Source organism: Cryptomeria japonica, chromosome 8, assembly GCF_030272615.1.
Source record: "Cryptomeria japonica chromosome 8, Sugi_1.0, whole genome shotgun sequence".
NCBI classification, from domain to species: Eukaryota; Viridiplantae; Streptophyta; class Pinopsida; order Cupressales; family Cupressaceae; genus Cryptomeria; species Cryptomeria japonica.
Genome location: NC_081412.1, coordinates 577,836,157 through 577,856,638, shown reverse-complemented (window position 1 = coordinate 577,856,638; position 20,482 = coordinate 577,836,157). Strand labels below are relative to the sequence as shown.

Genomic DNA, 20,482 nt, shown 5'->3' with positions numbered 1-20,482 from the left:
CATGTTTTATTCCATATTCCACAAGACACTTTATACGCTTTCAATAATTTATCCTTAACATTGTTAATATTTTTTAAGCTTAATTGATGATATATGTGAAGGGAACACAATATACGAAGAGGGGGACAAAACGGTATATCCAATTTTAACTCATTAAATATTAATTACAATTAACAAGTTCTCCAAATACAGATCAAAGATCATTAATTCAACTTAATATAATTTACTTAACGATGCAACAAAAAAGAAAACACACATTCACACAATGAACACCAAATGTATGTGGAAACCTAAGATGAGATAACCATGGTGAGAGTGTTAGAGTATTCGGGTATTTACTTGATTAATTAAACAATATTTGTTTAATTATTTAAGTTCCCTTTATCTCTTTTACACTTAAGCTAACTTTAGGTGCATATAATTAATTATTTTAATTAATTATTATGTGCAAACCTAGGTTTTCCCTTTTAAGGTTTCTTGACCTATTAAAGGTTGAGTTCTTTCTTTTCTTTGTATGAAGAAGGATTATTATTGACAATACATTTTTGGAGAATATTGTGCTCTCTTTTTTTGAGCATATTTTTCTTGTGTTTTTGTTCCTTCTGTGATTTGATTCCTTGCTTCTCCTTGTAACAGGTTTTTCAGCTTACAGAGATTATTTGGGCTCCTGTGGTGTTGTATTTTCTCAATTCCTATATGGTATCAGAGCTTCAAATTTGCAGCTACTTGTTCTTGTTTTGAGAATTTTTGCTTTGGAAGCAGATCTGGGGTTTCAAGAATTTTTTTTATGTACCTAGAGTTTGACTTTTTTTTTTTTTTTTCTGAGAACTTTGGGCCTAAATGGACCACACCATTGTACTTAGAAGGCCCGAGAATCCCTATGGTCATATAAAATTTGACCTATTTTGGTTCCTGAGCCTCTGGGAGTATTTTTTCTCCAGATCTAGGCCGTACGACCCTGGCACGCAGATCGAGGAAAAAATTTTCAAAAAAAAATATTTTGCCTTTTAACGGCATGCAGGTCGGATTTTGATTTTTTATTTAAAAAATCAAAAGGCGAATGGTTTTTAAATTTTTTTTTTTTTTTTTTTTTTGGCAAAAATTGATGGGGGGTTCCCACCGTGGGGCCCCTGCCATGTTGCACGACCTGCAGGCCCGTACAGCGTCGCCGACATTTTTTCCCCAGCCCCCGTCCCCTGCCGGCGCCGGCCTTCGGCTTCCCTAGCCCCCGCGCTCAACCCCGACCTCCGGCTTCCCCGGCCCCCGCGCTCCTTGGTGGCCCCCACCGCCGATTCTGGCCCCGTCGCTGCCGTCATCCTGCTCCTCGACCACCTCTTTTTCCAGCCGCCACCTGCAGCCCGCCGCCCCAGCGGCCGCCGGCCTACCCGACCTTTTTTTTCCAACCGACCACTGCCCAGCCACTGGGGCGCCACCCGACCGCCACCCACTGGCCACCGGACCATTGCCTAGCCACCAGACTCTCTTTTTTGCCTTTTTCAAGGGGGGTTTGGTTTTTTGGCTCTATCTTGGGCATACAGAGTCATTTTTTCAAAAACGAATAGGCGTCAGAAAGATGGTTCCAAGCCCGACCTCATGGTGTTGGTAATTTTTTCCAGTTTTGCTGTTTGACTATGTTTTTTTCCAGTCAAAGTGAGGTCTAGTTTTTGCACTCCGGGAGCCATAGAATGAGCATCCGACCTCTGTTTTTTGAAAAGTTTATATTTTTGGAAAGTGTGTGCTGTGTAATTTCCAGGCATCTAAGTTTTATTTCCAGATTCTGCTCCATGCATATTTTCTTCAGTTTTTTTGCTTTTCAACACTTTGGTGGATATCGTGGTTGTTTCAGGTCCTGGGATCTCTTCTCGGAGTAGGATGTCTCTATTTTGGTTCACGTTTCTTTTTCTAGTCTTCTTATAATTGTAGCTTGTATTTATGCAAACACACTGAGATAAAGTGCCATCATGCATTGTTTATTTGGAATCTTGCACCTCTTGTGCCTTGTTGTACATGCACTACTTATAAAGTGCCATGAGGGGGTTGATGGTTGCCTTGTTTGCCATCTTCCTTTGTCCAGTGAGTGTTCCTTCCATGACATTCTCCTCATGATATGTGTCAAGTGAGTGTTCCTTCCACGACACTATGTACTTTCTCAGCACCTTTGATGTCCTTGGTTCTTCATCGTGCAATTCTTGTTGGCCGTTCTTTTTAGTGTACCTATCCCTCTTCAGCATTATGGGGAGGGTTGTCCTGTTGGTTCTAATGCTTCTGTGGTTTGATTGATTAGCTCTTCAGGCTTTGGTGTTTTCATGCCATCTGTATCTTCGATTTCCGTTGTTTGCCTTGTTTGCCTTCTGATTCGAGTAGTGTCATTTGAGGGCACTCATACAGATTACAGTCTTCTCTACATGATCATGTTCTATTTCAGTGGAGGTTCTTCAGATCAACAATTATTCTTCGACAGTGTTTGCAGGTTCTTCATGCTTTAGTGGTGTTCTTTTCCATCTCTTTTTGGAGTAGAGTTTTGTTCCCACGTGGTTTTCTCTATTTCTCCAGTTCATAGAGATTTCATTGTATTTGAGTACCTGATTAGGCCTTGTTGCCGGGACCCATCTTTATTGCTTTCAGTAGCTGTTCTAGGTTTTAGCTTCTCCCTAAGTCTAGCTTAAGGGGGGGTGTTAGAGTATTCGGGTATTTACTTGATTAATTAAACAATATTTGTTTAATTATTTAAGTTCCCTTTATCTCTTTTACACTTAAGCTAACTTTAGGTGCATATAATTAATTATTATGTGCAAACCTAGGTTTTCCCTTTTAGGGTTTCTTGACCTATTAAAGGTTGAGTTCTTTCTTTTCTTTGTATGAAGAAGGATTATTATTGACAATACATTTTTGGAGAATATTGTGCTCTCTCTTTTTGAGCATATTTTTTCTATGTTTTTGCTCCTTCTGTGATTTGCTTCCTTGCTTCTCCTTGTAACAGGTTTTTCAGCTTGCAGAGATTATTTGGGCTTCTGTGGTGTTGTATTTTCTCAACTCCTATAGAGAGTAGCTGCTTGGATCTACTACCCATATCTACCTTCACAAAATAGTGAATCACTTAAAATTATGAAGTAGGCTCTAAATTATGGGAGACACTAATCCCTTTTTGAATTTGTATGTGCCAACCTACTGGAGACACCAATATAGAGATCTGAGCAACAACTTAGAGGTGAAACACAAGTACCATTGGATTGCAACAAGATAGATTGCAAACCTTCAAATTTTCTAACTTCACTTCTATTTGATCTAATCAACCTCTAGACACTCTCCTACACAACACATGATAATTTGACAATGAGACACACATATTAGGATGCTACACAACAACATCTTCAAATTCATATGATATGAACTTGTATGCCTAGAATTACATGTAGAAATAAATTGAAGACACCTATATATATGTGTACATTACAATTATAATCTTAAATCCATTATAATTCATAAATTTCTAATCATCACCACTTCTCATCCATCTTATTTATTTTCTTCTTCACCTATCAATCTCATTTACTCAACCAACGTGGGATGAATAACTTGTCTCTCTAACCACCTCTATTATCCCACATGCTTCCCATAGCTTGACTCATTCATGGACATGTCTATAAATATATTTGCCCCTCTCACATTTGTGTCTCTCACTCCTTGAAATGGTAATGTATTAATGCCAGTTTGAGATCTTTCACATTCTTAATCTTTTTGCAATCATTTTGATCATCCTTGCATCCATCAACCAATCTCATTCTTCCATAGCCTCTTGGACAAATTGGTTGAAAAATTTGAGAGCAAATGCAAGATCTTGGGTGATAGAGGAACAATGGAGTGAAGCATCTCGCGACTGCATAGTTTTTGTTTGTTTGTTTAATTTAAATTTTTGCATTTCATAGGGAAGATACTTCATTGTATGATGTTGGATTTTAATTCTTGAATCCTTGGCTTCTAGTTGGGCTTTAGGGCTTCAAAAAGTGTTTTTTGTATCTACCATCATCAATAATATTAATCATCCAAAAAATTAGTACACATCTATAAAATAGTTTGCAAAAGCACCATTAAAGACTACTACTACAACTACCTATCTACCATATTAAAATGTATGTTATCAGTATAAAAAAACCACCCTTCAAGTATCCATTGCTAACCTAGATTGAGTACAATCTTATAGAAACCATATAAATTTATATTTTTTTTAATGAAATAAAAAATATGCATAATTTAAAACCTAATCAACTAGGCATTAATGCTAACATGTCATTGATACTCAATAATCATCTTATGTGAATTTAATCTTCTTGCTCTTTGGTTTTGGACCACATTCATCCTTGGCTTGCTTCTCCTTTTCCCGTTGCTGGATATACTCCTTGATGAACCAAAATCCAATAGGTGCATCTTCCCACTAATCTTCCTTGTTCTCCATAGAACACCAAGTCATGAATGGACGAAGTGGAGGAGCGAGTTCAACAACTTGCACCCATCTACCTCCTCTAGTTATAAAACCTTATCATGACCTCACCATTGTAATGAAGGGCCCAAGACCTAAATATCATTTTGTTTTCATATATGATTCCATAACCCACCAAGCTTCTTCCTTCATTCCCAACTCTAGACACTAGACAAGCACCATGGACACTATGTCCATATTAGAGCAATAATTATGCACCACCTTCATAAACCCCTCCCACAAAACCATTTTGATCATCTGGTAAACCATTTTGATCATCTAATTTGAAGATGTTCTTCATGCACATGTCAGTTATCTCCCTCATAAGTGAAATTTATCTTTTCCTCGACTTGAGGTTGAACATGGCCTCCATACTTTCAATTTCTAGAGCACTGCAATATACTTCAATGCAAATAGACTCTTTGCCTCCCACTTATAGTAAATACTATTAGAAATGTGACACTCATAAAAGCTAATAATCGTATGCACGAATAAAAATGTTTCAATGTACTATTTTGTTCATAACATTTGCATATATAGGATTTGCATATCCTATTTTATAGGAAACAACTCTATAACAACTCCTAAAAATGGGAGTTGCAACTTCCTACAAACACTCATATAACCACTATATAAACCTATTTAACAAACTACAACAAAAATAATTACTCATCCTATGACAAGCAATTGTAGAACTAGCCTCACCACGCTTATTGTACTTTCATCCATGGATAGGGACAAGCACATCTACCTATGAAACCAAGGATAGGGACTAACACATCTATCCAAAATCAAAGTCATGAATAGGGACACACACATCATTGGGGACAAACACTTACAATCACTTCAACCATCTTGTATACGGGGACAAACACATCCATTCACAGCAACCAAGAAATGTGATTAGGGACATACCATCCAACCACAACATAAAAAGCTTGAACACCAAGCCCTTGTTGTCATGTATGTAGCCACCATTATAGATCATTGCCACTTTGATTAGAAATGATATAAGATGGTTGTGGCTGCCACCTAGAAACTGATCTTGGCTTTAGTCATTTTGGCACAAATAGTTTTGTCACTAATGCAATTACATGACCTTGTCACTAGTGACTGACAAGAGGTCAATGAATGTCCTCCAGCCTCTTGTGCCTCCAACCTCCAGTGAGTTTGCTACTTACTTAGTAGATTTGACTTTTGAGGTTCATTTTGTCTCTTGTGAAGAAATAACTTTTTATAAGAAATGTCAGGTACCATCAATCATTCACTCCAATTACAATTTAGAAAATATATTTGACAATTTTTTATACTCATACATTTTGATAAACATATTTTTTATAACATGATAATTTATGACTTGACAAAATAAATCCTATTTTAAACCAAATAAATAACTCAACTTTACATATACTACCATTTTGACAACTAATGAGACATCTTAAAACATAATCTTGAAATCGAGGTCCTTTAAAATCTTTAAACTTGCTTCAGAACCACAAAAAGCACCACCGTAAAAGGTCCCTGTTTGGTGATCATTGGAATAAACCCTTTATAAAGCACCATAGGACCCTCAACCTTCACTATTTTCAGAGCACACTCATAGGAACCAAAATTAGGTGTTGGTTGGCTATGATCCGAGTTATGGATTTAGACGACAACACCTAAGTGAGAACCTACGGTGTTGTGGATGAACAAGATAATACATAATTGAAGCAAGCCAAAAAGTATTGTATTCAATTCGAAAATCCAACATATAGTCCAAGGGATTCCAAGGGTCACCAACAACTCCTTGAGAATTGAAAAACCAATAGTCATATCAGGTTTATTTACATAATAAAATCTAAAACTATGTAACTCAACTTTACATATACTACCATTTTGACAACTAATGAGACATCTTAAAACATAATCTTGAAATCGAGGTCCTTTAAAATCTTTAGACTTGCTTCAGAACCACAAAAAACACCACCGTAAAAGGTCCCTGTCTGGTGATCATTGGAATAAACCCTTTATAAAGCACCATAGGACCCTCAACCTTCACTATTTTCAGAGCACACTCATAGGAACCAAAACTAGGTGTTGGCTGGCTATGATCCGAATTATGGATTCAAACGACAACACCTAAGTGAGAACCTACGATGTTGTGGATGAACAAGATAATACAGAATTGAAGCAAGCCAAAAAGTATTGTATTCAATTCGAAAATCCAACATATAGTCCAAGGGATTCCAAGGGTCACCAACAACTCTTTGAGAATCGAAAAACCAACTGTCATATCAGGTTTATTTACATAATAAAATCTAAAGCTATGTAATTTTTCAAAAAAAAACTATATAAAATTTGTCCTAACTTTAACTAGGCATAACTTTCTGCACAGGATTCGAAATTATGAGCCGTTTAACAAGTTGGAAAGGTCTCCAAGAGTTGTAGGCGAAATTTTGAAAGAACATGCCTAGCAACGTTTGCCACTTTCAGGAACTAAAAATGCCCTGAAGGCCTTCAAAAATGCCATTTACTAGCATATAGAAAAACTAAGAAAATATATAATAATATTTTTCAAATTTTCTTCTGATCAGGCTAGGATCCGACTTCATGTTCATTATCCACATCTTGATGACATCCATGGGATTTGAAGCCACGACGATCACAAATCCAACATCAAAACTTACTGTCCCATGAGTACCGATTTCGTCTTCCATTGAATGATGCGAAAGGAAGTTGGGTTGACAATGTGTTTAGATCTGCACAAAGTGGTAAGGCACCACCAAACAGTATGTAGGCCACAATTATAACAACTGAAACCCTGCTAGTAGGGATTATAGGCGATTTGGAATCCTTTGCAATCAAATAAGAACTCTGCCAAATTGATATAGCAAAATAATGTCTCCACTAAGGGAATGTGACGAGTAAGATAGGTGAATAATGACCAATCAACATGCCCTAAACAATGAAATACAAGAAAATCTCTTGTAAACAAGCTTGTGAGACAATATAAAGATCACTGTCCAAAGCTTATCGGGCAAAATAACATAGGCATTCAAAAACAATCTAGGGAACCCACCTCTGCAGAAAATATCAACCCCGAGAAATAGAAACTCATCTGCAATAAAGATAAACCTACCAATGAAACTCTCGGGCAAACCAGTGACCAATAAGGTTGTTCCAATGCACTATCCTGTGGATCGATGGAGCTCGATAATTAACTTAGACCACAGACCAACGGAGTCGCCGGCAATATTGAAAATATGACAGTCATAGAAGCTACTAATTGTATGCATGGATAACAATGCTTCAATATACTATTTCGTTCATTACATTTGCATATAGGATTTGCTAAAACTCAACTCTTAAATATTGCAATTTTATACAAAAACTCATATAACTATTATATAAACTTATTTAACAAATTGCAACATAAATAATTATGCATCTTATGATGCAATATTTCCAACAAATACCCTCCAATTTTCTAGCACCTAGGAAAGAGCACATTCCAAAAATTGGATACTAATGAATGAGCATTTACAAATATAATTAAAACACCCAATTTCTCACCAATGAGCTTGCACACACATAGCGGACGCTCATCCATCACCACCTTTAAATCCACATCACTTCAACCTTCCTCTCATATCTCTTAAGCCTTGAGCTGCAGATTTCATAAGTCTAGACACCAAAACTCAGCATTATTTTCATTAAGTGTAATTGCCCATTTCGATAAGATGTCTGCCATCTTATTCTTGTCCCTCTTAATATAAGAAATTAAAAAATTAAAAAAATGGTTTTATTTTGCCCTTATAATCTTTATCATCTTCTTAATCTTCCAATTCAGTGTTTCACCTTTTGCAATACCATTGACTATAATTTGAGAATTATTCTCCATGTGTAAATTGGATATCAAAAACTTGCTTGCCAATGTGATTTCCATTAATGCCTCATTGACTTCGACATCATTATTAGTCCCATTCTAGAATTTTTGAGCTCCAATAGCTAATAAATTACCTTGCTTGTCCCTAAACACACACTCTACTTCAGATAGTCGTGGATTTCCCTAAAAGCTCCATCGAAACTAACTTTAATCCACCCAGCTTTTGGTTTAGTACATTCAACCCCTTTTTCCTTGTGTGAAGATGGATTAGCCCACAACGACCCATTAACAAGCCAAAAAAACAGAAATATTAATGACATATTGGATCTAAAAATAAAACCATAATGTGGTTGCCAGGACAAGTATGAAGGACGAAAAATATACCCAATAGAACACACAAACCCTATTAGAAAAAAAAGATATATGAATAAAGCCCAATGGTGTAAAAATGAAGGGTAGATTAAAAAATAAGATGTTGTCTCAGAAAAATAATTATAGATTTAAATTTTTTAATATACTGTAAAACTCTACTTGATAAGTTCATGAAAATGAAAAAGGAAAATACTCTTTCTTTAGATTTGATCTAGGTTCATCCAATAAAATGCACATACATGAGCATCAACGACGAAAATTGAAATAGAACATTTAAATATTTGAATACTAAAGTACAAATTTTAAATACTAAAGTACAAATTTGAATGTTAAAGAGGGTGGCATGTAGCTTAATAATAAAAAAATGATGCTAAATGGATAAGATATTATATTCTACGTGAATGCAATCCTAGAAATATTGCCTCTCTACCGATGACCTCTCTAGAATTTTTGTTTTGTCAAAAGAAAAGTTTTGGGTTCGGGAGAAATTCATTACCATGTAGTTACCCTTGTGCTTTGGATTCAATTTAGTAATCAACAATGTTTTTTTCTATAAATTCCCGTGATGTGTGACTTTTTGCTATTTTTATTTTTGCATTTTTGAGAATATGCAATATGTAAATCTATTTTTAAAGGGTTATGTTATTACACTAAAGGGGCTTTAGTCTATATCAATCCTTAGAATTTGAGTAGGCAAGCACCTAAGTAAATTCTTGAAACTTTTGATTGCATCAAATTGAAATATGTCATTATTTATTATTCTAATATCTTATAAGGATTTAGTTTTGAATGCTTGAGTAGATTAGGATGAATACATTAAATGTCTTTAAATACTAGCACATAACATCAAGTTGCACCAAATGTTTGTTTAGTTGGCTCTATGTAGAAGAGTGAAGAGGGTCAGTTAACCAAATTTGAAGTTTAAATTGGAGAGGGACAAATTCACAATTATAATGTTACTCCATGTGATTGTAAACTTGTCCTAACAAATTTAGATAGCAAATGACTAAATAAAAATAGATACATAATAAATGTGATAAACAAATAATTAAAAAATTATATGTAAAAAAAATTAATATAAAAAAAAATCTTAACTTCACATAAAAGTATATTATTTAATGCTATATACATATTAAAACAAATAAAATAAAAAAAATAACAAATCGGTATTTAAAAACGTTCAGGCCTAGTGCCTCAAATCGAGAGTAAACAGAACCTTCCCAACCCATCTACAATGTCAAATTTAGTTTAGTTTGACCAATCCGAACAAAGATCGTTGTAAACAAGTTGTGTAAATTTTTATTTGGTAATGGGTACATGCTAGATTGAATTTTTATACGTGGAAAGATGTATACCTATACAATATTGAATTCTCGTAAAGCAGGAGGAAAAGGAAATAGACGATGGTGTAAAAATTGAATCGGGTAATGCTACTCTGAAAACAGTTGAAGTGTATATCCATGATTTTGTGAACAGTGCATTACGTGATTGAATCTCGACAGAACAGTAGGAAATGAGTACGCAATATCTTTATAAGACTGGAGATGCGCATCCAATATTTTTGAAAACAGCTGAAGTGGGTATGCAGGATTTTGTTAACACCTGAAATGGGTATACTGGGTTTTGGAATCAGTTGAAACGGGGACGCTAGTTTTTGCACAGACTGGAAGTGGGTCTGTAGAGCATTGATGCAGTTCCAGTCCAATTGAATTTCAACCGAAAAATATGAGTGGGGAATCTCCTCAACAAAATATTTTAAACCAAGGCGGGCCGCAAGTCTGCAACCCTGTCACAGCTACTGGTACCACCATGATACCCAATTCAGTAGTAGGCAGCCCAGGGGTGGACTCAGCCATTGGTGCTTCAGCTCAGCTCAACCCCATTTCGAACCCCATTCAGGCGTCCTCCAATCAAGGACAGTTGCCGTCCAATCAGGGTCAGATGACCCAAAACATAGGGCTGAACAATTTCCAACAAGGTTTGGTACAAGGACAAGGACCGTCTCCGATTACAAGCCAAAAACTTAGACAGCAACAGCAGATGATGATGCTTTCGTCTACTTCTGCTCAACAGAACATGGGCTCCAATGCCAATCATTCCCCAACAGGAGTTATGCATCGATCGGCTTCAGTTCCTCGCATCAACCCATCACAGCAGTACAATTCATCGAGGTCTCCTACAATATATGGGCATTCTCAGTTGCCATTCAGTCACCCTTTACAACATCAGCAGCAGCAACAACAATTGAGTGGATTGACAAGGTCTGCTATGATGGGGCAAGGTCAAGGCCCCGGTCACATTTCAATGCTCTCAGGACAGGCTGGTCAGCTTTCTAATTTTCAATCCCAATTCCTGTCACAACAGGTAGGTGGAATCTCCTGCAATTTAATTTTTATTGATATTTTTGCTGTTTGCTTGTTTTCCACAAATTTAATGTTCGTGTGATGCTTTGAACCATCAAGGGCAAGCCCTCTGATATGGTGTAATTAATCCCCTGCGATTCAAAATTTTAAATATTTTTGTTATTCTCATATTCCACATGAAGTTTATGTTTATATGATGCTTTTCGTCATTAGTGCCATTCCTTGGGTCATTAATTGAAGAATGTTCTGTTCAATCCAGAAAACACTCATTTAAACTTGTTTTATTTCAAACTTTCAACAATTTGTTAGACAGCTTCGGCAAAAGAATCTGGTTGTTTGAAAAACAAGTTAAGACAGGTTTTTATAATTCTGGAAATAGAGGTAGCAAAAATCACTGAATAAAATAGCAGGGTAGAAACAGTAAACCATAAAAATCCAATTCAGTTTTTTATCTTCTTTTCCCTAAATTGGAGCTCCCTTTTCTTTCCAAAAAGAAAATTTTAGACGAATAGACTGTACTGGTTTAAACTTTTGGGCCTTACCAGTTTGCCTTAGAATCCTGCAGGGAGGGCTACTGTGTATGAATTTATACCAGCATTTTGGGTTTCTTATCTATTTTTTGCATTTTGTATTTACAAGTCCAGGAAGTAGTAAATGACATTATGAACCACATCAAGGTTTCAGTGGAGAAATTATTTCAGAGAATGTAACCATTGATAATGCATGATGATATATATGAGGCTAACATAACAAGTTTTAATTTTAATAGGCCACTAGTAAGGTTTCAACAAGTTGTCACATATAGCCTTCTCAATAAGATATCTGAAACCATTTCAGATTAGTAAGTAATACAGATGAACCTGTCTCTACAAACTTATGCAAATTCTGACATTAGGTCCACTTCTTTCTTTTAAATTTCCACTTTTTCCAAGTTGATTGTAAGCTGCAATTTTACTTTTTCTTCTTTGTTTTCTTGTGATTTTGATTCTGATCCTATGTATATTTCCAATTGAGATGATTTTAATAATCTTTTTTCAAGTTCGTAACTTTTTCCTAATGCTTTGTTTTGGATCTTCATAGTTTCAAGAATTACATTTTGTTTGAAGTGATGCCATAGTCTGTCTTTATGAATCTTTGAACTCGGTGAAGGATATAGTGACAAAGTGTCACCATCACATCTCCTTGCAACACCACAGAGGTTTTCAAGTGGAATGAAGAAATACCAAATTCTTGCGAGTCCAACGATGCACAGGATTGAGACAAATGCCCACATCAGTCACATCAGCAAGTTCTTTTGTAGATTAGTGGAACAGTGCCATGTTAAACAAACACCCTTTTATCATTGTGCATAATGGCAGCACTTGTTGGCATATGTCAAAGCCATGAGCGCATTAAGCACGTAATAGACCAGAAGCTTAGTGAAACCCTGTGGCCTTGTGGAGGCACCTGATGAAGACACATCCCTGCATTGTGTGAAACCGTGGAAATTTTTTGGTTGATGTGCATTTACCCTTGAACCCTTTGTTTTTAATTGTTCAATTTTACCTTGATTTTGTCAAATTAGGGTTTTGTATAAAAATTCAAAATAACCTTTTTGTTCTTTAAATATTTAATTTTCAATCCTTACAGGTTTCACACATTTAATGAGATTTTTAAAATTAGTTCTGAGCCACTTTGAATGAAATTAAGCTGCTTTACCATTAGTTGTCTTCCTCAGAGTTGGTAATAAGGCAGTCTTCATCCTGAGTTTTTTCAATCTAGAGAAGTTTTATCTTCAATAATCCTGAACTGATTTTGGTCAGAGTTTCACACTGAGTTACACCATAACTAAGAGGGATTTTGCATCTGTTTGTGCTAACCCTGTTTAGCCAGATCCGAATCCTTCACCTCAAGTAATCGGAGATACAGGGTTGACTCCCGATACATGCAGTAAGCAGCACTATACCCACTTATATTTTCATTAGAAAAATGCCATGGAGATTGCTTGGATCCTGAGATGTTAATGGTGGTGAAGAACACGATCTGCTCACACTGACATTTTTCATGCTCAGAGATGATAACTTATTGCAAAAGTCAATTCTTTTTTTTGGGACCATAATGATCGAAATGGTAATAGCATTAAATGGCCAATGTTTGCATGTCATTTACAAATATCCAAATTATAAAAAGGAACACAAACTGCATGGCTTAATGAATTTTCAATGAAGAATGATATTCAAAATATTTTGGAGTAATGGTATGATTCTGTACTCACCTTGAAGCCATTAAAACCTCCAAAGTGATATATTAAGAAATGTCTAAGCAGATCTGAGAAATGCCATTACCATAATGTGTAAACTAACAGGCGCCCCTGGATACTATGGATGCAGATCAAGGATGGGTTTCTCTGCTATATGAAGTTTGGGACAAATGAACAATATTCAATGGGCAGATTGTCTCATTCTACGTAAAAACAGAATCAATAAATATTAAATTGAAAATCTGGGTTTTATATGGTATCTAATCTGATAGATTGCCTATGTGCTTGTAATAGTTTCAGTTAAGAATTGTTGCTGTAGCTTAGGAAATTAGGAATCATCACAAACAATATCAACATTAATCATTAGCTCAATCACAAAAGCTTAAAATGCAATGATCTACCCTAAAACACACTCAATAAAGACATAAAGATAAAACATTCAAAAGTAAATACTATGCAAACCATATGTGGATATGAATGCTTCCTTCATGCGGCTCCATTGTTCTTCTTTCCTCTTCAAATAGTTTGGTTGTGGATCTCACCTACAAGTGCACATACATGATTGAAAGCAAGTAGACAAGATAATTGATCAAGAGTACTCGAAATGTGATTGATAAGAACTTTGATAATCTGATTAGGGGATTTGATTGAAGAAATTCATCCAATTTATAGACAAATTGGAGAGATGATCAAATTAGCATGATTCAATTCAAATGGAAATTGCAAATCAATTATGTCAATTATGACAAATTATGACAAATTATGCACTTTCTATGCAAAATTTGTTGATTGATAATTTATGACAATTTATGACAAATTTCTATGTCAAGAATTGATTGATTGTCAATTATGACAAATTATGATAAATTTCTATGTCATTCCCATGAATTTAGGAGAGAAATAGGAGGAAATTGAAAAAAATTAGAAAATTAGAAAAAGAGGAATTAAGAAATTAGGAATTGATGAAAATTAGAAATTAGGTAAATTAATTAATAATCTTTCATTTATTAATTAATTCACAAAGAGGAATAATTAGCCAATTAAATGAACATTTAATTGTGACAAGAAGACCTAGGATAAATAAATAATTTATTAATCCTAGAGAGAGAAATGACAAACAAGGTTAAATGATTAAATCACAAAACCCTAGAAGATGAATTAGGTCTTGATGAAAGATAATTGACTCGGTCATGATTCTGATTAACAAAGGACCAATGTGATAAATGATTTGATTGATAAATGCGCCAATTGACGAGGAACAATGACTAATTGATCCAAATTGACATAATTGAGACAGACAACGATCGATGATAAATTTATCGCAAGATGACAAAATTGACAAGAGGACAAGGATCGATGACAAAATAGATTGCAAGACGACAGGATTGAAAATGACCACGATCGATGACAAATCGATCGCAAAATGACAAGATTAAACATGACAACGATCGACGACAAATCGATCGCAAAATGACAAAATTGAAAACGATAAGGATTGATGACAAATCGACAAGATTGATAAGAGGACAAAACCCTAATTAGGATTGATGATGTCCAAAATGATGACAAATTAGCACGCACATTGATGCGACAGGATAAAATTGATCAAAATCATGACTGGAGAGCGTTGTCAACAAGACCAAATTCGAAAGCGAGACGAATGAAGAATGTAGAAGAATGACTCGATGCTCGCAAATGATAAAGACCAAGTACGAATCATATGAGAAATGTTAATGCGACGCAAAAACCTAAAATGAGGCAATGCGCAAATGTTAAAGTATGACTCCGCAAGCGTTGACCATTTTTAGGTGTCTACAGTTGCTTCCATGAACTCCACAGTGTAGAGATCCCATACATGCTTATTGTTCAGTATTCTTGAGACATAGAGATCAGCTGCATTGCTTCTGGATTTCTGGTCTACTATAAAATTGTACTTATTGATTTTTAGAGAAGAAAGTCTCAGTATTTTAAGTCTGATAAGACAAGTGGTGGAACAATTGGGTGATCGATTCTTGTACCTACCCCATACATTTCTCAGTTTGGAAGTTACTATGGTAACCCCAAATGTATTTCTAAAATATGTACCAGACAGATTAATTCTAAAAGAGTTATCCTGCTAGATGTTTGATGGAGCAACAAGAGCTCTAAAACTATCTCACTTGGGTATGTATCATGACTTTCCTATGAAAATTGGAAATATGAGGTTTCAAAAATACCCAAATGCTTCAAAATAATGCAAGCGTATCCATAGTTTTAACTTTGTATTGCTGAACTATGGCTAAACCAGATAATCTGTTGCCAACTTTAAATTTTTTTTACTGTCTGAGTCAATTATCTTATCAATATGGGTGCCATCAAGATGAAGAAATCCACAAGATTGTTGAGAACTATGCACTAGTACTAACATGAATGCAACAAAACTGCAAAGGAATGATCCTGTTGGTTCAAGCAGAACAACTACAATTACAGTAATGTTGAACTACAAATACAATAATGTTGATCTGAGCATTAGCTTCATTGCCTGTGCAAAGACTATCAAGTCCCAATTCCTTGCAACCAACTCTAGGGTTTGGCATGGTGTTGATTGTGCCAAGCATGACTGACCTGGCTATGGCAAACTCAAGCTCAACATCTAGGAGAGTTCCATATCAGGTTACTTGTTGTAATACAACTCCATTTGAGCATGCACATGCATCCCCTGCATTTTCTGCTTTATCTTATATTTCAGCCTGGGTCATTTTCTTTTCAATCCCTCTTCCATCTATACCTACAATGCCCACAATTGTATATACAATACCTAAAAGTGAACGGAGTTTATTGTTCTTTATTGAATTGTTACAGTCACCTTTGCAAGTCCAAGCTTCTATAGCTGAGATATTTGACACACTGCGAAAAATACCACCAATGTAATGTCCCCTTTTTGGGATCACCTTCTACTTTATATTATATTACATTATGAATATAGTATTACATTGACAATGTCATACTATATTGGCAGTATTATACCAGATTTTATTAACAACATTAGCTTTAGATTACGCTAACCTTATTATGTTATTTTGTCTCCTTATGTTATACTATATTAATAGGTTTTATTATGTTCTTAACAGAAGTGAGTTGTGTTTTAACAATATTGAATTGTATTAACAATATTAAGTTGTATTAATAGCAATAGTATTAATTTGTATTAACAGTACTGAATTGTCTTAACCATATTAAATTATATTAACAATATTAAATGCTATTAACAATAGCAAATTGTACTGGCAGTATTACAATGTTACCAGTCCTATATCCGTTCATCCATATCCGTAAGGATTTTGCTTGTGACTGCTGACATTTCTATTTTGGTCTTACCTTATTTCCTCCCTATCTTTCCTTCCGTATACTCCTTGTCTTACTTTCCCGTGTATATTGGAGGGAGAGGGGTCAATCGTATTTTAAAGCCCCCGATTTGCTGACTCTTCTAAAAAGACATGATTCCTTGGACCGCTGTCCCTTGGGTCATGTCTATTCAATGCAACATATTATTCCTAAATACATACCGGTGCATTAATAACAAATAAATTTGATATATGTAATAGTAATTTGTGAATAATTCTATTAATGATAATATGTAATGCACCTGGTAATAAATTTATATTAATTGTAAATAATACAATATTTAGTTAATTGTAAATTGTGGATAACTCTTTTAATATTAATTGTGGATAACTTTGTCAATAATAATTTGTGGATAATTCTTTAATATTAATTTGGGAATAATTATAATAATTATTATGGATAATTCTTTAATATTAATTTGGGTTATAATAATTTTTCTAGGCATTTGCACCACAATTGAATGTTCCTTCGCTGCGGTCAAGGGTGGGTTAGTGCTTGCTCCGCCCTTCTATCTGTTTCTTTGTTGCAGCTAATTCCCATGGCTCACCATGTATTTCATGACCATCCTTCTGATGACGAGGGGGAGATTAATACTTGGCCGAGACTTTGCAGAGATTGTAGCAAGGCGCATAGAGAATATCTTCCACAGAATTATCGTCTGCTGCTACTGGTTCTTGATTGGGAACTGCCGTTTTCTAGGGAGATTTCCGACAACCATTTGATCCAGACGTTCAGGATGCATTGTCCCCAATTCAGGAAGAGCATCAAGTGTGTAATCAGCGATGAAACTCTGCTTCCACAGTCGCGGTGGGTCCCTCACAAATTGTTTCTATCTTCCTCTCTGATGTCTTTGATTTTCTCCAGTCTTTGTATAAGCTCCAGATTTTTGCACAAAAACTGGTTAAGGGGGTTTTCCTGCAAGATAATAAGTTCTCACAGCTGTTCAAAACTATGATTTGTGGCGGGTTAGGGTCATATTGGGGGTCTTTTCCCCTGTCATTTCCTTCTTAAAGGCTGTGTGTATGTTTCCATTTATAATGCTGCCAAGGATACCTTGGAGTCGCAGGATCTTAGCTTTCTGTAGGCGGTCATCTACAGGCACTTCCTTGCCATGGGGGACGAGATGGTAGACAGAGTAAGATCCGGAGTTATGGCTATCCTAGACCTGCTCGACCATGAGCATGAGGATGACACTCCTCAGCCACCTAGGGCCTGATGCAAAGCCTTGTGAAGGATTGAGTTTGACAAGACAACTTCTTGAACACAACCCAAACTGATGGGACCAATTTGAAATCAGACTCTCAACAATCTCAGACCCTACACAAGACTCTGAACATCAGTGGAAGCATTCAAGGTATGATGGACAACTCATCATACAATTCTAAGCCTTAACCCTCCTAGGCTTTAACACACACTCACTAGTCATACTTGGACACAGTATGAAGAACAATGGCAGTGATTAGGGAACCCTTTGAAAATGCTTAGAACAACCTTTGCAGACCCCAAATGAGTTGTGATTGACCACAACCTTCTTGCTAAGGTTTATCACAACTTAGGCATCAATTAGGCCTAGTAGCCCTTCCACGGTAGGCGGTCCCAATACACCCAATCAAAAAAGAAGTGAACACAATTTGTTTACATGAAATGACATCATTCAACAAGGTTAAAAACATACCACAAATTCAACCCTTGATGTCTTGGACTTCCTATGAGGACTAATGCTGCCCTACTAGCCCTAGAGCCCCAATTAGGTCACTTTTACAAAGCAACTACCCTTTAGATTGATCAAACAACCAAGCCACCACTTGGAACACCTTCTAACAACCTCCAAACCACCAAATCCACCAACATTTGGGGTCCAAACACTTACAATTCTGCCCAGCTCACAAAACTCAGTCAATTACATAACCTGTTACATGAGGATGCCAGGTTAAAATTGCTTGGTTCTTCCTCCATTCTTCACGACCATCTCTGAAACCTCCAAAATCCTATAATACACTTGTAGACTTGACATTCCCCCAAGAGATTTGATTTTTAGATCAGGGAATGTCAAGTTATAGCCACATTTGTCCAAAACCCTAGGTTTAAGAGGGTTTGCTGACCCGGTAGGAAAGAAATGAATGGATCTCCCTCCAAACTGCACAAAAACACTTCAAACCACTCGGAGAAGGAAGTTAACTCAGTGCTCTAACATTCCAAGTTCATATTGTGTCTGCACCAATCCGTACAAAAGAGAATCAAAGGACTGTCACATGTGTTTGCTGCAAAATCCAAGGAAAACAGAGATGTTTGTATTGCCAATTCTTCAAAAATGTTTCAACAACCTTGCCTTAGTGTGGAAGAGGCTTATATAGGCCCATATACAACTGACCAACCGGGTATAACCACCTTTTGAACCAAATAGCTGTTGGTTTACAAATTTGCACAAAATGTTGTCAACTTGACAACAAAAGTTGCAAAGCTGCTCGTGCAACTTTTTACAAATTTTACATGGGTACCCAAAAACTTCCAAAACACCCTACATCCATTACATCTAGGCCATATATGCCTCAAAACATGATTTCTAATGGTGTCACCCCATTTCCACATCTGGATGACGTTTGACCACAGTTGACCAACTAGGTCCTGTTAGGTTACAATGCACAAAAATGGCATCAAGGCCTTACATCATGATCAAACAGTATGAGATGGTCCACATGACCTTATTACATCATAGAAACATGAAAAAAACACAAAAGCAAAAGATATTGATCTTCATGAGCCTCCTAGGTGCTCCTGCACCAGGGCCTCTGCTCGCATGGCTCATATTCAAAGGCCAAGAACCCTTCGGTCGCTCCACCCCAGGCTGCACAGGATACTGCAAATTCCTCCCACCCTCGTCCATTTGCTGCTCAGCCTGTTGTTCGTCTGCGACAATCAAATGTACATCCACATGACCTGCATGGTGAGCCCTTGGACATGCAGGATGAAAACGATGTCAGGCGGGGAGATGTAACGGAAGAATGATGGATAGGGTTGTCTTCTTTTTGTATCGTTGCATATGTAATCTGGGTACTCAATCCCAATTTTGAATGTATTCCATGGATGGGTTAGTTTCAGGTATTTTGTTTGATGGGTATAGGATGATTTTGTTGTGGCGAATTTGGATTATCATCTGGCTGGTCAAGAGCCTTCTCCAAACTTCATGTATCTATCTTCGGGTTTGTTAGGGTAAATCTGGGTTAGCATCTGGCTGGTCAACAGCCATCTTTAAACATTTTGTATCTCTCTCTTATATATATATATATGGCTTTTTTGCCTTTGTTTAAAAATAAATAAAAATCATGTACTGAATTGATTAAACTAATCCATAAAATACTCACCAAATTATGAATACACACACACACACACATATATATATATCTGAAATATATAAATGAACATAATATAAGGGATATTACAACCAACTTGTCAATGGTGAACTAAAGGGGCTCTTTAATGAATGGTTCATAAGGCACAATACTTGCTGAAGGTTTTGCAAATGGGGTAGTGGGCTAAGCGGGTTAATCTTGGTGGAAAACCCATGTCAAGTGTGCATAGACTCGGATAAGGGACCTCCTCGGAAGCCTTGATGCTTTGCCCTTGTGAGCATAATCTAGATGCAATGAGTGGCAAGTGGACCATTCATGCTCATGAGATATGGGTTTGTGTGAACCACTACTCATGAAATATGGGTCAATGAGTTTGACTCAAAAACCATGTAGTTGAGTCCTTGTAAAGCATCATCATTTGACACATTA

General features: G+C 36.1%; 1 protein-coding gene across 1 annotated transcript in view; it reads left to right on the top strand.

Moving 5' to 3' along the window:
- The first annotated feature begins 9,983 nt into the window (after window positions 1–9,983).
- LOC131034412 (transcription initiation factor TFIID subunit 12b) overlaps window positions 9,984–20,482 on the top strand; it is a 92,080-nt gene continuing 81,581 nt past the window's right edge. Inside the window, exon 1 of the mRNA XM_057965885.2 lies at window positions 9,984–11,081. Within this exon, the coding sequence (XP_057821868.2) occupies window positions 10,443–11,081 (639 nt within the window). The 5' untranslated portion in view covers window positions 9,984–10,442. The remainder of the gene's footprint in view (window positions 11,082–20,482) is intronic.